This window comes from Triturus cristatus, chromosome 4_2 (assembly GCF_964204655.1).
Source record: "Triturus cristatus chromosome 4_2, aTriCri1.1, whole genome shotgun sequence".
Taxonomy (NCBI): Eukaryota; Metazoa; Chordata; class Amphibia; order Caudata; family Salamandridae; genus Triturus; species Triturus cristatus.
The window spans coordinates 430684488-430704917 of NC_140586.1; the positions used below are offsets into that span (position 1 = coordinate 430684488).

Consider the following 20430-nt stretch of genomic DNA (forward strand, 5'->3'; position numbering starts at 1 on the left):
ACTTCTCTCACAAATGGCAGGTTTGAGATAGGTCTTTTGTTGGCTGGTTTTAAAGGCTTTCTTTGCTAAAATTAGCATCACAATTGCCTAACTTAACACTATATAGAATGCACAATTAGACAAGAATGATAACCATATAAATTCAAATATAATCGTTATTTATCATATGATACAATAATCATAACATTGAATAGACAGCAATTGATATTTCATTCATTAATTGAAAAAGAATGTTCTTAAAGCAAATTAAAATTATTTCCATGTATTGAAATCGACTTTAAGCAATTCAGTCTCCCCGTCATTCTCATTCCTTAAATCCTTTCTATAGAAGTAAGGTTCATCTTTAGTTTTGAGAGACTGTGGCATACAACTAGCGCTTGTTTATTTTATTGGGTATGACTCCAGTTTGTGAGTGTTGTATAAAAGGTGATGTGAATCATGGTAGGGCAAATGCTTTACTAGTGGAACTATAGCCCATTTTAAGGCTACTGCCCACTTTGCCAGACTATCAAACGCCTACGATGTTTGAAGTTGCAGCAATCTGTACCCCCTTGGTTTTCAGCCATATGAGTCAAGTTCCACATAATGTAGATATTGTTTTGAGCTCAGTTAACTTCTTTAATTGTAAACAGCTCCCCCAGACAAAAGAAACTCAGCAGTTCAAATGATCCCAGAGTTTCTTTGCCTTAAGAAAATTGTGTAGAACATTAAGACAGAAGAAAAGATGTTTAGAAAATACACCAAGTCTATAATGCTTTTTTCTTTGTTTGTTTGTCCTATTTTAAAGATTATGATCTCTTTAAAGGACTAGGAAATCTGATGGCAAATATTGTGAGCAACCATAGTACTGTAGAAATATTACTTACAGGTAACATAAGCATGGTACCGGGTGGGCCAGGCAATCCATCCGCACCTGGAAGACCAGAACGCCCTGGCGGACCCTAGAAATGAGGAAAAAATATGTTTAGATAAGAATCCAAGGCTAGGAAAAGTAAACTTATTTATATTATTTACTGTGTTTGGGCAAATATGAATAGCCTACAAATGGTCACTTTTTGTAGTGCCCATTAAGATGCTTTTTGACAATTCCTTGACTGAGGCACACTACATTTCATCACCAGTTTACAAATCAAGGTGGTAATGTGAAATGTAAACATTTTCTTTTGTTTAAATCTTTAAGTCTTTAAGGTTTGCTGCCACAAAGCATTAACTACTTTTAGCCCTTAAAACAACACCAATTCATAGTTACCATTAAAATGAACTGGTAAAATTCCTTGGCTTAATCACTTTAAAATAAATCAAAAGGGCGGCTAGCTACAGTAGTAAGACGATCGCAAATACACACTTGTCACTCAATTGCAAAAATTATGATCGCCAGTAAGCATAGGGATGGGGCACACTGAGATCCACGCATAGATCTGATTTACACAGGGACGTGCAAAGTCTGTGCCTATCTGCAACTCACTGATCTCAATTGAGTCTTGAAATTACTTAAGATTCATACAGTGAAAGACACAACTATATTTTCTATGTTCATACTTTTGGCAGTACTGAACTGAGTGTTGTCAAAGGGTGTTGCCTTCCTTTCCGCCCGCATTTCTTATGGAATCATTCTAATTGACTTAGCAAAATGATGTGTTAATGACACATTTGGAAAGATCAACTACACAGGGATTGGTTGTTCCCAAGTGCAGTATTGCAGCAGCACTATGCGTCCTATGGGTCAGAATGGAGAATACTTCAGTAATACTGCAATTTTTCCAAATTCTGAGATGTGATGTTAGGAATATTGGTATTTTCTTATACAAGCTGTCAATATTTTCACAAGAAAAAAATCCAGATTACCTCAAAGTTTGCACACAAATCATAATATCTATTTTGTCACAAACTTCTATTTGAGTCCAGATCAGGATCACTGGGCGGCCACTCATGAGTTCCTTGGTGTCATGCTTCCCCTTTCTAAATCTTTTTTGCTGTGGTTCACCCAGCTGAAGTTCATAGTGTTGTAGAACATCTCTTTAAATCCTAGTGTTATGTCCTACCCATAAAACCTGTGTGGTTATGCCCAATTTCAATCTCCTTCCAAAAATAAACAAATGACTAAATACCACTTAAAAAAGTAAAATAGTTTATATAAGTGGGGGAGCCAGGAATAATGTAATAAAATACATTCAATTTAATAAACTCAAAATCAATAAAATTCACCCATTTTCTAAGTCTGCCTGTGGAGCTTAATTGGAGCACAAAAACAACTAAGGGCTACATTTATATCTTGGCAGTAAGCAGACTATGTCACAATGGACACTTATTCCTAGATGTCTCTAAATCATGTTGTCTGTAAATCAAGATGTAGATAATCACTATTTATGGGACATTAAAGCTAGGGGTACTAGTGATGCAATGTGACAGAAATGCAGTGTGGCATTTACACAGCTAGCTATACAGGGTTAGTTTAGTGTTGGTTTTGGGTAATTGTACAGAAGATAAACATATGAGGGTTGACAGTTTGTTAAGGATTTGCAAGATTGAAAATGAAATTCTTCACTGGATATATGAGAGCTGAAACTCTTGCAACATTCCTGAGACTACATGGGTGGGAAATGCTTAGCATACCATTTGCAAACACTACAAGGCTAAGTCCAGACAGATATTCAAACATCTTTTTGAATAATTACAAAGGATACAATGGTTTGATATTGGAAGCAAAGAGAGGTGGAAATGCTACAACTCAAATTATAACAAATTATTTTCTTTATAAAATTGATAACTTGTGGCGTTTTGCTAAAAAAGAGCTGAACAATGTGTCATTGCATGCTGGTCTTAAGGTACATTTAGGTATATATTCTGGAGTTAATTTTTTTGCATTACGGAAAATTGCACTTATAAGTGAAATAAGTGTTAGGTTTCCACTTACCCTTTCACCAGGGTCACCAGAAATGCCAGCGGGTCCTTGCAAACCTGGAGGTCCCGTAAGACCCTAGGAAGAAGAGACATGAAGAAAATCCATACATTAATTTTCCCAAGAATTCACAAAAGCTAAGCAGACATACTAAGAACTGAGAAGTACATACCTTACAGGCTGTAGAAAATGACTTATCTAAATGTTTCACTTCAATAATGGTGCCTCTTTTGTCACAATAAAGTATCTGCACCCAAATGTAACCCATCACCCTTACAATGAGGTTGTCCTATTGCACCAATAATACAATTTAACAATATCACCTTTGGCTGCATTTGAGTCATGATGTGATACATTTTATGGACATTGGCTGCCTTTCGTCTGCCAAACATTTTAGCAATACATAATTTTTTATGTTAATTATTGCATGTGGTGTTTTAGTGTCATTATGCTTTTGAAGGCCACTTTGAAGCTCTTTACATTACAAAACAATATTATGGACCAGATTCTCTGGTACCTTTTGAACATTGTACACATTCTAAACTTGAACTTGAGCTTGAACAAAATGTGATGCCTGTGCACTAATTGGTTTGGATGTACTTATGTTCTGAATGCACAGATGTTGCACCTATGAGATATACCTTGGCATGTGCAATTTTCAGGACATTTTAATTCAAAGTGAGATGTGCTAGAATATGCATCTAGCAATTCAAGTATTCCCTCTGGCAGTCGTTGCATATCACAGCGCTTTCTCAAGAAAAAGCACAAGGGAGGCAGTGGACATAAATGGCTCACAAGTGCACTATAGATGTTACTTCAATAACTATGAGAGAGATAACATACTGAATTACATTCCCACCCCTAACATAGTCCTGGAAATTTAAATCTAAGTGTTAGTGGGAAGAGCCCTTTAAATCCTTTAGCTAATAATTCTACTACTGTGGGCAATGTCAATATTGGGTTGAAAGCTTGCTTACATCATCAGGCTAGCTTCACCATGTCCATATCGCTCATGGGAGGCAATGCCTAACAGAGAAGAGGGTATATTTTGAGTAGCTGGATAGTCAAGAATCCCCTTATCACAGGCCCTGTTGGTCAATTGGGAATTGCAGTGAAAGAAAATGTAGCTACAATATATACGTAGCAAACATTTGACAATATTGATGCAAAAATGTGCACAACACATCAGTGGCGATCATGTGTACTTTGCACTTTGGAGTAGAGATCCTGTAGAGGAAGGGTAGATATCCACTCTATGGAACAAGTGTCCATCCATTCTGGGTGTGTTTAATTTAGAGGCAAATACCTGTTGTAAATATCTGGTGAGCTTATATGCTGCAGACGAATTGTTACTACTACTTTTAATGTGCACAACTGTTATATATTTTGAAACTAAGTTATATTTCTCTACATTGGCATGATTAGAATTTGTATCTGACATGAGCTTTAATGGCTCAGCCAAGTGATTGGCACATGATCATCAATGACATATCTGACAACCAAATATAAGTTAAACTTCGTAAAGTTGCACGTACAACGGGTCCTGGTGCTCCTGGAGGGCCTTCTATAAGCATTCCCTGCAAGAAAAAAACAAGAGATTTAGTGAAATTAAAAGCAAAACTAAAACACCATCATCAATGGAGAGGTTTATGATAAAATTCATATATTTCTTCGTCCAGAGTAGATAATCAAAAACACAGCTATTGGTACTGCGGGGTTTATGATGGCTGTCCCAAAGGATTGATCTTGGTTGATGAAGATAAATTATTTTAATTAATTACATTGAATTTGCAAGGGAAAGCTGTTAGATGCAATATCTGGAAATATGCAGTAGAATGTACAGTCTTTGTTAAGTATGAAATTATGATAAGCTAAATTAATCAAACAGAGTGGCCATCTAAAGCCATGTAACAGTGCTGACATAATAGAGCTACAATTTGGTTTTACTGAAAATCTTTCACTTTCTTCTGTTCTTCAACCTCAGAACTTTTATAAAATCACCAATGAAGTTATCATGATTGCACTTTGTCTAATGATGAAATGCTCTGTACAGCTACATGTACACATAATGAGAAAATACAGCTGAAATTCTAAATAAGAGCTCAACCAGGACAAGTTGGTAACCTGCAAGCCCACGCAGTTGTAGTCTTGCATCTATTTGTATGTGATGTATCTTCGTAACTGACATATGGTAAAAAACAAGATGCAATAATTCAATCTCAAATAACACAACTATTTCGCACAGCATACAAAGCAAAAAGATGCAATTTGTATATAATTTTCAATCTCAATGAATTTTATTGCTTTCATTAATCCTTAAAAATGGTACTAGATTAAATGTGCTGTAAAACATCCTGAGTTTTAGATCCTAGCAAATGACAGATTTACTTACTGGCTCAATAACTGCTGGTTCTCCTTTATCTCCTTTCTCACCATATGCGCCATAACCATTCACCTGGAGTCATAAAAAAAGAACACTTTACCCGCAAATCTTCCTTTCATGATGTATGTAACCAAATCCATTTATAAAGGAACAACAGTTATATAATCAATACATATGTGAAATGTTGAAGTAAATATATGCTCTCAAAATAATACATTAAACTTCCACAGTTTATGAAAGTATTGGGTTAAAATTTGTCTTGTGAATTATGATGTGGATGTGATCTTCTTGTTTTAGAGTTATCTATGTAATACATGATTATACTGTTCATGTCTGGAAAAATAAAGACAATTCCTGTTTGGAAACAAGTGTATCATCGTTCATTTAAAAAATAGTGTGATGTTTGAACCATCTTTTCTGACAATGGAACAGACTACATCATGTGTTGTACTGTACAGGACCGTGGGGTCTTGAAGATCTTATTTACAGGGAAAAATGCTATACATTAGATTTCCCCCATTGTTTTCGCAACTTATCTTATACTTTATTAAACTATTCTAGCCGTACATCTAATGAAATTTGGACAAGATAAAAACAATGGTGATGCACTTGAATGTACACTGCCACATAGGCTCTACTTTTCAGTCACATACTTTTTTGTAATGTTTGGAGCTCCTTGAGGACAGCTTAAGTGACACAATTAAACAATGCAAAATTACATTGTTTGAACTGTAAACTAGAAGGTCTTTATTGTGTAGCATTACATATTGTTGCAGTTTGCCTAGCAGAAGAAAGCATTTCTTAAGCTATCTGTTCATTCTGCATGCAAACTTGATAAGATAAGTGCATAAATTATGCCCTGTAGATATCACTTTCAGTCTAAATTGGTAGTGTCTTTGAAAGTCCTACCTATCAATTCAAGCCACTTTTTATGATATTAAATCTCGAAAGTCAGGGTAATGTGTGTTGTGCATAGTTCTTTAATTCTTGGCTTGAATTCAATGTTATACTTAGGACTGGGTTGTGAACTCAGCTCCATTGGGGGAGTTTGCGGAGCTACAAATACAATCAAATAAGCTACAGTGACTAGATATGGTGCTTTAAAATTGAAAACTAAATTTACGGTGTTGACATAACAAGTAATTGTAGTATTTCATACAATTTCTCTATTTCGTTTTTATCATTTTGCAGTTTTGAAAAGTAAATTGTAATTTGTAACATACTAATTAGATGTTCCCATGCCATATTACTCAATTGTTTGAATAATGATATTTCTTTATATTATGTCCCTATATCATGGTACATGTCATACACAACCACTTACTCTGCAGAAACCATTGGCTTTTACACTAGCATTCTGTCTCCCTCCGTCCATACCAGCTGTTTTTGTTCAATGTCAAGGAGCATTCACTCAACGAAAAGTATGTGGGCATTCACTTTGACCCAGCAGACTGTTAGGCATTTGTAATACAAATCCAATGTCACTGAGGTGAGTAGAGAGAGCTAGTGAGGACTGTGTGTCAAAAACACATTCACAAGGCTATTTCCATTATCAACATTAGCTCAAGGAGGAACTGTTGTGTCAATTGTGTTTGCTTGAGAAAACTTTCTATTCTGAAATTAGTCTTGATTAACTAGATTCTTTTTTCTTGAGATCGTCAAGACTACAGTGTTTGTGTCTCTTGCATGAGAATCCCAATATAGCCTTAAAAGCCCCTGCCAACAATTACAGAAAGGTTAAAAGTTTTGGCCAGGCCTATAAAGAGGGAGAGTGATTTTAACAACTGGTATAGCCTCAGCAGAAGACTATAAGGCTAACAGATAATTCCGTCCACTCATGCTAGAATGTTCCAAATTCTAAAAGAAGAAAGAGGAAGACAAACATTGAAATGTTGGAGCAGCAGGCTTATACCAGTGATTATTAACCCTGAGCCACTTCCTTGTCTTCAAACATACTCCTAATATTACAATCAATGTGCCGGCATATTTCAAACTGAAGCAGTATCAAAGAACACTGAGTTTTTTGGGGTTTTTTTTAGGAAAAAGGATGTAGTGCCATTATAAAGTTTTGGCCCCTAGCTTTAACTTTTTTAACTTTAGAAAGAATCCATACTTGCCAATTGGGTCTGAATATCTGCTGTTAACCATGGCAATGTTTTGTGCATTAGACATGTCAAGAAAACAATATTGGTAGATGACCCTGGTCATTTTATTGCAAATACTGTAAATATATTATGGGTCTCATATATGTAAACTTTGATCATATAAAACAACTGCTTTTATGGGTAAATCATTATCATTTGTGTTCTTCTTTTTAATGATGAAACATTTGTTAAAATGCCTCAGTATCAAAGAAAATTTGCTCTTCATTTCGAAGTGTTCCAGTGCTGCCCGAACACAATAAAACTGAACCTAATGCTAGACCATGATTCTAAATATTTTGATACAAATATGATTGTATTACCTATAGTAATATCATAAATGAATGTTTGTCAGAGTTTGAATTGTAGTGACTAGCACTTGTCAAAGTGGGAATCTTTCATTAGAACTGTAGTTTGAAATTAATGTGTTGCATTTCTTAAACAATAAATTGTTGTAACATATCAGTCCTATCTCAAGTTTTATAAAGATGTCCATACACAAACCTCCATTCTACATAAAACTGCTATAAGGCTATAAGACTATCCTAGATATATGTTTCAAGTCAGGGTACAAGGCCAGGATGCTACATGTACTTGAAGAGGTTTTAAAAATACCAATCTTCAATAGCAACATCACAGTTTAATTGATATGCTAGGACTGAGTACAGCCAGTAAGAGGAAGAACAGTTACAAGAAGTCACACAAAAGAGATTTATTTGGGGGAGAAATATATAAATTGATCAGTTTATGCTTGATCTATGGTATTTAAATACATTCTGTGAAGTGGCATTTCTATATGATTTAAGCAGTTTGGACAATGTTGTATGCTGGCGGAAAATGCCTTAATCATGAGAGCCACTTTTCGTGGAACCAGAATTGGCCTCCAAACGAATGGGAGTTAATTAAATGGACTCAAAAACGGTCAAAGATCACAGAGAATGGGAAATAACTTCCCTCTCAATCCATGTATACCTGCACTGTTCCAATTCAGGGCGTTAAAGAATGTCTTTATGATCCTCAGTCCGAGAGTAGAGCAGGCCACATGGGTTCAGGAGAGGAACACATAAGCAAGAGTGATAGGTACTGGAACTAAATAGAATATTAAGATAAAGCTAAAAAGCTGCAATGTGGACGGTTGGATAACATCATTGAAGTTCGGAGCAAATATCAGTAGACCATTTTATGTTAGCTGAGACATCTAAACTGTAAAGACAAATGAGACACAGGGTGCAATACTGCCACAGATTGTGATTGTGGGTCCATTTCATTGACTCCCTGTCATTTTGAGGCCAATTCTGGTCCAACTAAAATCATTTGAACTGGTGAAGGCATTTTCCACCAAAACTAATGTTGAATAGAATAAACTCTATAGCCACTGAATGAGCATAAACTCTATAGCCACTGAACAAATGTATATTGTTTACAGTCATTAAAGTAAAGGTTAAGGAAAATGTACAAGAGTTATACATTGAGAAAGAACATATTGAAGTAATTGTATATTATAGCCACATTGATTCCTGCCAAATGAGATATGTGTTTTTACATAAGATGTATATGTTTTTATGAAAATGAAAGGATGAAAGGGAGGGGTAGTTGGTATGTTGGATTAATGGGAGTGAGTGTGATGTAGTAGTTTTAGAGAAACACATTTGCTGTAATGTGATCTGCGTGCCAAACAAAAATGAATGTGTCCACCTGTAGTGAAACTTGTGCTCATGTAAAGCGCTCTGATACCCGATTTCTCGGGTCTAGTTCACGCTACATAAAACTCTAAAAAAAGAGAAAAAAAATTACTAATAAGTATATACTGTGAGTATATTTTGAGACAAATTGCAATATTATGATACATATAATAAAATTTAAAGAATCATTAAATAAAAGTGATATGTAAAGAATCAGCTTACTGAGCACAAATAGTTTTTATGACTTAATGCATGAATATGTTATGGCAAGACAGGGTTTTTAGGTCTAGCCGGGCAGCACATGCGCTGCTCTGCGAGGCATGCTGTATTTGAGTATGGACTTGAAGCTCCGCCCACTCTCCGCCCATATTTTGTATTGGCTTTTGTCAGTGTCCTTTGCAAATGCAGACTTCTGATTCGTTAAGAAGCTTGTTAGTCCCTCCTTGGTACTGCCTTGTCTTCATTTGTAACCTCCCATGAGGACAGGCCCTTTTACTTTTGTTGTTACACGGTATGCCTTATTTAGTCTGTAGGCACTATTTTCTTTAATGCATTTCTACTACTGCAGGCATGACATGTTTTCCTGCAACATTCAGCACGCCATGCGCGCTTTCACTTTCCAAGCAGCCCGGGACAATGCCGACCGAGGTCTCATACTTACAAGAGTTTGAGCTATTGGCATTGTAAATGACAATGTCTTTAATTTATGTGTTAATTATCAAAACAGATAAATGAAAGGCATTGTCATTTACAATGCAATAGCTTAAACTCTCGCAATTGCGAGACCTATTGCATTGCAAATGCCTGTTTCTTTGGTAGGTAATCCAATTTTTTTAACCAGTGAGAATGTTGAAAATACATTCTATATTGGATCAAAAATATGAATTGTTCAAATTAAAGGAAGAGGTCTCTTTGTTAGTGATTTAAGAGAGTGAGCAACGTAGAAAGACATTTGTCTGAACACATTTAATATAGTACTGTATCTTTTATAGTCAATGACCACAGCTAAAATGCTTATAAACCTGAGAATTAATTAATTTCTGCACACTATACGTTGTTTGCCTACAAGTCTCCATTATGAACATACACATGATATTGATTGAAATTACTGGTTCTCTTTTAATTACATAACACTAAGTTCAAGATTTACTATGCTCTACGCATTACAGAGTTGCATGAAGCATTGCAGCACTGCATTGTGAGACGGACAACAAATAGTGGGTAAGCTGATTATGCCATTGTTGTCATGGAAAATTGTTATTCTGCATGAAGCTTTGCCTCACACTCTGCACACTCTGCCATAAATGTAAGCTAGCAGTGGCTATTCCAGGATTTCTAATTGTGATACAGCATCTAGTACAAATTCCTAAGTGTAGTGATACGAACAGGGGTAAAATGTGCAATGTGTTATTTGTTTTAAAGTGCATATGTTACATTTGGCTATGGCAACCAATATACTGCTTGATTCATTGGTTGCATCTGATCATCCATCCATCCATCTGATCATCCTGATCACTGCACTTTAGTAGATCTGGATATGTGCCAAAGCCCGTATATTTTGAGCTGTTCCACCCCTCCGTGTCATACATTACGAAGATGGAACAAAGCAGGTTTGGTGCTGCAGAAGGGTCATCTTTTGGCACAGAGGTTTATTCCAGGTGAAATTTGATCATTGCTGCAGTTTGTGCTCTTTGCATTACATTGCACTGAGCACCAGCACAAACCATTAACATTTCTGTCTTATTAGAATTGATTAACTAGACAACTTTCTCTGACAGATTGTGGTCTGCTTCTTATCATATGCTGTTTCCTGATCCTAACCTTACAAAGCAATGCCGTCTTATATGCTCATTTTTATCATATGCCCAGCTTTGAAATATTTGGTATGTAGTTATTGTGTATTTGCATTTTTTCTTTTTTCAGAACTATCTTAAACTGATGATTATATTCTTTATCACCTAAATGTATTGAATTGTGCATATTGATTCTGGCACCATCTACCAACTGTGCCAAGGTCACCACTTGTGTTTGGCTAAGCCATTTATTTAGAGATATCTAGGATATTAACTTGACATAGGGCAACCATATGTCTATATATAGATGCATGTCGGGTGCAATGGATGTTAAGCAGCACAGTAAACCAGTAGTTCCTGTTACACCTCTGCTCTTTCTGTGACTTCCTTACACAGACTATACAGTACTCTGTAGTACATATCATGAAATCATTTGTACGTCATTGGCCTTTAAAAATAAAAGCCAGTTCATTGCTTTTGAATCTGATATTGTAAAAGGATTAGTCATATATAGGTCTTTCTTGAAGAAATGGCTAGATAAAATGATTTTAAAATAATTTTACTATACCCAGTGTATGGACATGTCTTCTATTCTTAATACCTGCGCTACTGAATTCTGTTTAAACAAACTCTGTACTCTGAAAGCCTATATCCTCCCTCCAGCCACTGACTGTGCTCTGAATTGAGCATAAAATGGTGAACTGCTATATAAAAAGCAAATTAATTAAAGTCAAAGAGCCTTCAGCACAATTTTTAGGGTTAACCTAAAGTGATTTTAGGGTATCCACTAGGGAGAGAGCTATTCTTGACTGCATCACTGTTCTTTGGGTCCCCTTCCATTTGCTGATGTGCTCCCTGATCAAGCCTGGGCTCATAGTGCTGGCCACGCAGCCTACCAAACCCAATTTGACCATAGGCTTACTTTGAGAGGCCAACTGCTGCATATTTCAGTCCTCAGATGGCTGTTCAGCAGTGCATGTTCCATAATGGAAACACGTAATAGGCAAAGCTGGCATTCACTGCCTAACATGGAGTACAGCCCATCAGGTTATTCCTCTTTGTGATGCCTTGGTGCAAGAACACACCCTGTGCATACAAATTGATGCCTCTTCGTCAAACTATGGACATCCTTAAGCTTCCTTTGGCTTCGTAGTGCCATACTCATGCTAATTACAGTCTTTAATCATTCCCTTCTTGACTGTCTGACTCCATCCCTCACTTTCACACTTGAACATATGTGCACTTGCTCATTCCGTCGCTATCTAACTCAGTTGCTCACCTCATTTAGTCAATCAGAGTAGTGAGAATCTTTGTTTATGGGCTGGTATAACTGCATTCTTTTCTCATTAAGTTGACAGAAATTATGTTAAAACCCTTGCATATACACATTTGTAAAAACCAGCTACATTGCATAGTCATAATATACCATTTAGCACATTATTATACAGTATAATTGAAAAATTATATTTTTCAATTATTACCTATGTTGAGGGTAACTGTTAGACTTGGCATCTTTTGGCATGTTTCCCCTTCATTTTTGCTTTCTGGCCTCCAGGTTTTTGCTGCGTAGTGTGTCTGCGCACTTTTCTCACTGCTGATCAGTGGTAAAGTGTAAGTGCTCCTGTGGTAAATTGTGTTATGGATTTGTGTTTCCATGATTGGATATTTTATTTACTTGTTAGTCCCTAGTAAAGTGCACTGAGTATGCCAGGGCCTGTGAATCAAATACTACTAGTGGGCCTGCAGCACTGATTGTGCCACCCATGTGAGTAGCCCTGAAAAGGTAACTCAGACCCGCAATTGCGGAGTCTGCGCGCGGTTTGTAACTGCCATGTTGACTTGGCTAGTGCACCCACTTGCCAGTCCCTCACCTTTCATTTTCTTTCATGTCAGCCACCCCTAAGGTAAGCCTAAGGTACCCCAATGGGCCGGGTGCAGTCTATGTGAAAGGTAGGACATGCCCTGCTGTGTGTGGCATGTCCTGATAGCGAATTACGGCCAATTTCATTTTTCGCCATTGCAAGGTTAACTGTTCACCATAGGACAGAATGGGGAGTTTGTTTAGAACATCTTATAAACATAACTGGCACGGGGTATTAGGCAGGGAAATAAAGTTTAGTATGCCTGAACTCAGAATCTAAAGATGCATCTTTTAGTGAAGGTGATTTTTACATTCTGTGTTTGAAAATACTACTTTTAGAAAGTAGGTATGTTCTTACTCAGTCATCCTGTGTGCCTCTGCTGGAATGTGAATTGCCTGTCGGGGTTTTGGATGACAGAAGGCTGGGGAGCAGGAGTGGCTCCAGATAGTCTAGGTGGGTCAAGAAAGGGCTGAAGAGACCTGGGCTTCAATTGGGGAAGGGGGAGGAGATTACCTTGCACCTCAAAGGGCCTTGTCTGCCTCTGACCATGCCGTCTTTACCTCTTGCCAGGAAGTCACACCAGAGAAGGCAGAACTGGTTCTGGCTGGGCACAGACACTCTCTGCCTAAGAGATCAAAGGATTTTGGAATATAATTATTGGGGCCCAGACCCGTGACCCCTGACTTTTAGAACTCTTTTGGACCAAGAAGACTGCCAAGAAGAAGAGCCGGGTAAGCTGTGAGAAGGAACTACCACTTTGCTGTGTGCTTTGCTGTGTTGGCCTACAGTGGCTGCATCTGTCTTGGCCAGTGAAAGAACTGGACTGAACTTTCTGCAATCTACTTTGTGAGTTTCTCCAAGGGCTTGAGGTAGAGGTTTCCCCCTGTTCAAGAAGTCTCAGGAACAGCAAAGACTTCAAGCACTTCTGCCCTCAGCACTGGGGACTCTGTGTTTTGTGCAGCAACAGAAGAACAGCAACCCAACGACGTCTAGGACGCCGCTGCCGACTTCGTGTCCTGAAGGCACCACAGAGGGCACCGCCGCAACACCACACTGTAACCCTAGTCTCACCGACGATAACCACTGACTCCGCCACCGAGCCGCTGCTTGCACCGTGACCTGTAGGTACCACACTCCGCACCGCCTCGCTTCACAATGATGCATTGGTATCCCTGATGATGCCACTCCACGCCAAAATCTACACCGCTGCTTGCACTGTGGTTCAAGGGCGCCCCTCGTAAAGTTACACGACGCACCACCCTCATCCCGCACCGCAGTCTCGGCCTACCGATGACGGCGCCATCGACTCCAGTTCGTCAGCCGATGACAGCGCTTCAGCAACGATGATGCAGCTGCTTGCACCACGATCTGCCAGCACCGCGACGAGCACTGCATTCACTTCGCACCGCGACCCTGGTCTCACTGAGGACACCATCTGACGCCGCCACCGAGCCGCTGCTCACACCGCGACCTGAGGGCACCGCACCGCTGCACTTTGCACAGAAGCACCCGACGCCTGCCGACACCAGTGCTCCTGACTTCAACAGAGAGGAGACCGATCTGCAATGTGTGCGACTTCGAGGGCCCCGACAACTCCTGCACCGACCTCAGGAATCGACGCCTGTGGACATCGTGCTTTTGGAAGCTCATTGAGAGGCCACCGACACCCTGTATTTCTAAAAGGTACTGTTTGCGGGTCTTCCCGACATCGTAGCTGGCCCGCGACAGCGAGGTCAGCCTGGACTGTTTGGATTTGTGTGCTCACAACGCTGTGATAGCCCTGGACAGAGCTATCGACATCAAGGAACTATTTTTCAAGCATATTTTGATAACCGAAGATTTTTAAGTACTGTATTGTGGATTTTTATTGTTTTTGGTCATGTCTTAAGTATACAAAAATATTGAATATTTTTCTAAACTGGTGTGGTGTCCTTTTGTAGTGCTTACACTGTATTACTGTTGGTTATGTGCAAATGCTTTACACACTGCCTCTAAGATAAGCCAGGCTCCTCGTGCCAAGCTACCAAGGGAGTGAGCAGGGGTAATTTTAGGAGTGTAACTCCCTTATCCTGACTAGAGTGGTGGTTTCTGTGCAACTTTGGCACATGCCCTAGCCGACCAAAAATCCCATTTCTAAAAGTAACAAATAGACAATATAAAAAATACTGATGCTACAGATCAAGAGGTTTGACTTTCATGATTTGGGGAGGATTACTTGTTTGGGAGTCACTAACATCCAGAGTGTAAAACAAGTCTAGATATTTCTCTGCAATTATTTCAAAACAAATGATTTTATTTTGTTTAATCAGACTGTAGCGAAGGGAGTAATTATTTATATTAGTTACTGCAAATTGAAATGAACTTGTGCATGTAAGTACTAAATAAACATGAGCATCATTTTGAAGACTGTACTCCCTTAAGTATGTCATGCAGAAAGAAATACAAAGTTATTGTTAAAGAACTGGCAAACACAAATTTTGTTTCAATGTACACAGTGCAGGATTCTCACACTTACGTTTGTTTCTGTGATATCCGTTTCAGCCGGCACGCCAGGGCCAAACTCCTCCTTAGTGGGATTGGTTGGTTTTTCTTCATACTCTTTGTAGTCATAAAAATTATATTCTCCTAACTCTCCATCTACCAAAGGATCAGCCTCTGTTGGGTCTATGACTTTGCTTCCATATTCAGCTTCCTCAACGTTTGTTTTCCCAGAATCATAGTCCTCGCCAGTAACATATTCTTCAGCAAAGGCTTCTTCAACTGGGTTTTGCTATCACATAAGCAGCAAAGGTTGGGTGCATGGGAGGAATATGAGCATTAATGTTAGTCAAAGCAATGTAAGCTTACCATGGTCTGTAATTAAAAAGAAAAGCATCCTTAAAGCACATCATCTTTTAATAATATTCTGAAATACTGATTGTTCAGTCCTTCAAATATATTAATAGATAGAGATGTGCATGCATAGTGATGAATAAATATTTGTATGATATTTATTCACAAACAATCAAAATGAACAGAAGCATTTGATAGTCTTGTACTGGTTCCACACAAAATAGTGTGGGCTTATTCCACAAACAGTACTGGATACTGTATTGTGCACATAAGCCAGCTGTTTCTAAATTCCACATCAAGGTTTGCAGACCTGAGATATGTGGAAATTTAGAATGCTAAGATGCAGCTAGGATGGTGGAAAATTCGTTAACAGATCCGAACTTTCACCTTCCTTTAAGTTAAGGGTCAGAACATGGATGTTATCATAGAAGAGGCACATTAGTGGCTATTTGAAATATTGCAGACAACAGCAAAGTTGTAACTTTGTTGGTGTTTAGAATATTCAGGCAATTTTCCAACTGAGCCTTCACCTCATGAACATACCAGAAACCTCCAGTAAATTCTAATGTAAATGGGTTGGAAAAGTTCTTCTGTTTTTTCAAATAGTGTACTGGTAGAGTTTCTGCACAGAAAAAACATTGTGGGCCATATTATCAAGAACGTCGTTAAAATTATTGCTGCGTTAGCGGCAGGAAACTGCCTCTAAAGTGTTGATAATGGGCTTGATAATATGCTCTTGAGAATTCCAATAAAAGCCCATGTTCTGGTGTAAACATGGGCTTCTATTGGAATTCTCTAGGGCATATTATCAAGTCCATTATCGCCGCTTTAGCGTCAGTTTCCTGCCGCTAAAGCGGTGAAAAGTTTAACACCGTTCTTGATAATATGCCCCTGTATGTGCAAATGCACATTTATACCTTATTTACTCATGCATATTTTTTAGCCAGTGGAAAATGCACCTGAATACATATTGGCCATGAGGTGTAATCATGTAAAACAAGCTGCTGTAGAATACTTTGGAATCCCCAGAAATGTACTCGGCCCTTGCAGGAATACATTTTTTAAGTTTATATAATGGACGTTAGAGAATCCATCCTTCAGCAATTAAATGTGAGTTTTAAAAGTTTCATTAATATGTAAAATATTAATCAACTTTTAGTTGTTTTTTAAAATTATTTTGTTTGTACGTAGGAGCTACAAGAGGTTGTTCTATTTTTGTTAGCATAATAGGTGTTATGCTTATGAATAACACAACCCAAGATAATATCCACCTTTTAAATGCTTTTTTTCAAACATCCAACATCACAAGGCCGTCCAAATGCTGAATTATTTTGTCATTATTAATTTTGGTTCGAACGTTTGAGCATACAGAAAGTAGAACATGTCTAACCACAATGCATTGCTGACAATCTCCTTTAAATTTTGAGTACTGATATGTACAAGTACAATTTGTAAAAGCAAACTATTTCCCTCTTTTCCAGCATCTATTTAATATATTGTTGCAGCTTCTAATGTAATTTAAAAGGAACACAATGCATGATATGAAGACTGTACGACACCCACAATCGAAGTCAGTAGTTACACTGCAGTTGGCTGGCAATTCGTTTTAAAATAACACAATTAAATTAAGTACTATCAGGGTACATTAAAAGTCTTTTGAAGACACCCTCCCTGTGTGTGTATCTAAATGCATTCTATGGTAGTCATTGATGACTTTTGTTTTGCAAAACCAATCAAGGTCACAAATTCCAGAGATATCTAATGCTGCAAAATTATCTGAAAATCATTAGAACTATATCTGTCGTAAGCACAATCTACATGTGTGTTTGTAGTGAAAAGAAGATTTGTATAAGTATGTGTTTACCCGAATATATTTGAGCCAATACTGTATCATTTTTCCATTTTTCATAGTTGTGTTCATTTGCCTGGCTGTATGAATATTTAAAGATTACAATACAGTACATTTTGCTTCTTTCTGGAAGAACATATTTTAAGTGAGCAGGTACACTCTCAGTTTGCACACACTATTGACTCTCTAACAAAAGAAAGCTAGTATAAAAATCTCAAACTCAGTGACTAAAATTCTCCTAAATGTAATCATGAATAATAAAATATATTTAGAAAAAATGAAAAGGTGGTTCTACAGGTTATTATTAAATTGTTGAATGGACCCAAGAAGTAGTCAATGCCATTCCTTTACTTTTCCAAGTGATATGGATGTTGTAATATCAAACTGTTAAGAAGATCTCAAAATTTCAAACATTTTGCCTTTTGCAAAAGTTTGACAAGTGTGAGCTGTCTACTACAGTTATTCTTGATGCTTTTGATTACATTCTTTATGCAAGTTCAGCTTCTGCTCAGAATCTGAATGGGCAAACCAAGGGCACAGGAGGAGACATGGGTGAGATACTTAGTGAGTGGATAGAAAAATAAATAGTACACCTGTCTCCTTATTGAAATGAATATGAGAGATCTCCCATTAACTCTCATATGACGCACTCCAGCTGAGGAGAGGAGTACAGATTTTTCATAATTACCTGGTCAACATCTCACATCTTTTAGAAGTTAAAATTTAACTATCTAACTTTTGTGAAGTATATATGGTTAAAATAGAATATTGAAAGTAACCAGCTGGTACTTTATTTACTCCTAACGTGATTTTATCTTTTAAGATTTCCAAAAATAATGCTCATCTTTCTATAAAGGACACATGGAACAATATGTGATTGATTTACTCTTATGCATTTATTCTTGATTGTAATGAACCTGCATTTAACTAAAATATTGGATAATCATATCTGAAGGGAAATCACAATATTGCCTCTTTTCACAAAAGCAAACATGAAGACAATACAGTTTTTTAATTACGACGTTATCTCACAGGAAACTGTGCCCATACTTAAATAATATTGTCTCTCTCTTCTGTTTGATTGACATTAGTGCATAAGCCAGATGTAGACCTCAGTCACTCATTGCTGTGTTTCTGTAGCATATTAACTATTATTTGGCATAGTTGTAAATGCTACCCTCACCTCAACCCTCACAAGTAGTGTGCCTTAATGTTAATAATTATATTTGATTCTGCAATTTGGAAAAATCTATATCTAAGTCACTTGTGCTTCATTGATCACAGACACTTTACAACAATGGATGCCATTGGATGCCATTGTGACTTCAATTCAATGTCACTTATTATCTGAATCCAAGGGGTGAAAATATTGTGAAAGGTATTCACTATTGCGATTATCTGAGTGGGTGCTAGAGAAACAGAAAAAAGTGTTAAAGCCCTGAAAACTCAAGAAGATAAGGAAGTCATCCTAGCATTGTTTGCAGAAACCTGGTTCTAAAAAATAAAAAACCCAAATAACTTAGATTTAGGATGTTTTTGTTCATGCTCTCATTGAGTTGCCCTCATCAAACTTATTTTCCTAGCAGTTATTATTAAGTGTGTTCATCAAAGAATAATTTTTTCTTTGCATGGTTCAATACAACTAGAATATATTGGTTGACAAATTACAACTAAGCCAAATGTATAATTAGTCATCCAATGTATTTTTATTCTGTGTTGCAATTTACAAACCAATAACGTTTTGATATTCACTGGTACATCTTTAGGGCGGCAATATTTTAGGAACTGTTTATAGTTTATAAAGGCGTAAGAATGGCATGTTTTTGCAAAACATTTGTCTCTCCTGTGCCCATGCATGGTAAAGCAAAGCACTGGAGTAAGGTAGGTTTTCTTCTACCATTAAATAAACCATTTAAAGGCATCAATAAGTAGATTAAAAAAATATCTGACTCAAGTCCTTGCTTCACAATTAATTGTATCTTAACTAAATTGCCAGAAACTGACTTAAAGTTTCTGAACTAAACATAGTGTGTCCCCAAATACAAGAACAGAAAACTTGGACACTGTAAATAACTGAACTCTGTGATTTTAGAATCACAATGTGCTTACTTTTATGTATATGTCAGAGGAAGATGTGAGTCAGTCTGAATACATCATGGAAGACATACATGTGCTTTATCAATTTCTGCACCAATGGACTAATCTAGACATCATTTTAGTGATTATTCATCTTAAACATGTTATACTGACAATAAGAAATAATACAAATATACCAAAAAGCAACAAGGAGGATTTTAATCTTTACCTCTATTTCCCAAATGACACCAATTAAGGAATAAGGGTAAAAAACCGAAGGGCATGGACAGCTGACCACTCCACATGCTAATCGGGAAATATAATTTGAGAAGATAGCAGATATTCTCCTAAATCAATACTTATCTGGTCCAACCCTTTTTAGTCACTTTACAAACCCATACAGGAGACCGTTGTGTTTCTTAACCTACATATATTTTAGTACTTCCGGATGTACCATTTTAATTAATGTCCGACTTAGGAAAAGAAATCTAAATGTGTAAATGGGTTCTGTTTGATGTGACAGCCAATCTTTAAACTTTGTACATGTCAATAGTGATCAGATAAAGGAAAAGGGTTATGTTGTCTATGTTCAGTTTCCCTTTGTGCTTATTTGCCTCCATTATCTAGTTCATGCAACTATGGAGTTGCATGACCAGCACTTTCTGGCAATTATGCAATTCAATTGTACAAAGTGATTTGTGACTGTAACCCAATGTGTTTCACAATGCTAAAATCAAAAACTTTATGTTTTCTGTTTATTCTGACCTATGCTTTTAAACCGCAATACATTTACAGTTATTTTCATTGAATCAACATGAAAACCATGCTTATAGGAGATGACTACCTTTTTGCATGGTTTCAACCCAATTTGTGCCTTATCTGTTTTGCTGAAATTAGAACTCTGTGCGTTTTA

At 37.2% G+C, this 20430-nt stretch overlaps 1 protein-coding gene across 6 annotated transcripts in view; it reads right to left on the reverse strand.

Annotated features, from left to right (window-relative positions):
* Window positions 1-20430, reverse strand: part of COL11A1 (collagen type XI alpha 1 chain) — a 407114-nt gene that overhangs the window by 246114 nt on the left and 140570 nt on the right. For 4 of the 6 annotated variants that reach the window (XM_085601921.1, XM_085601916.1, XM_085601918.1 and 1 more), the window contains 5 exons: window positions 15276-15530; window positions 5292-5354; window positions 4435-4476; window positions 2915-2977; window positions 867-941 (listed from right to left, as the gene is read on the reverse strand). In XM_085601921.1, coding sequence (XP_085458047.1) covers window positions 867-941; window positions 2915-2977; window positions 4435-4476; window positions 5292-5354; window positions 15276-15530 — 498 coding nt within the window. The remainder of the gene's footprint in view (window positions 1-866; window positions 942-2914; window positions 2978-4434; window positions 4477-5291; window positions 5355-15275; window positions 15531-20430) is intronic. The other 2 variants (XM_085601919.1, XM_085601920.1) reach the window with 1 other exon arrangement.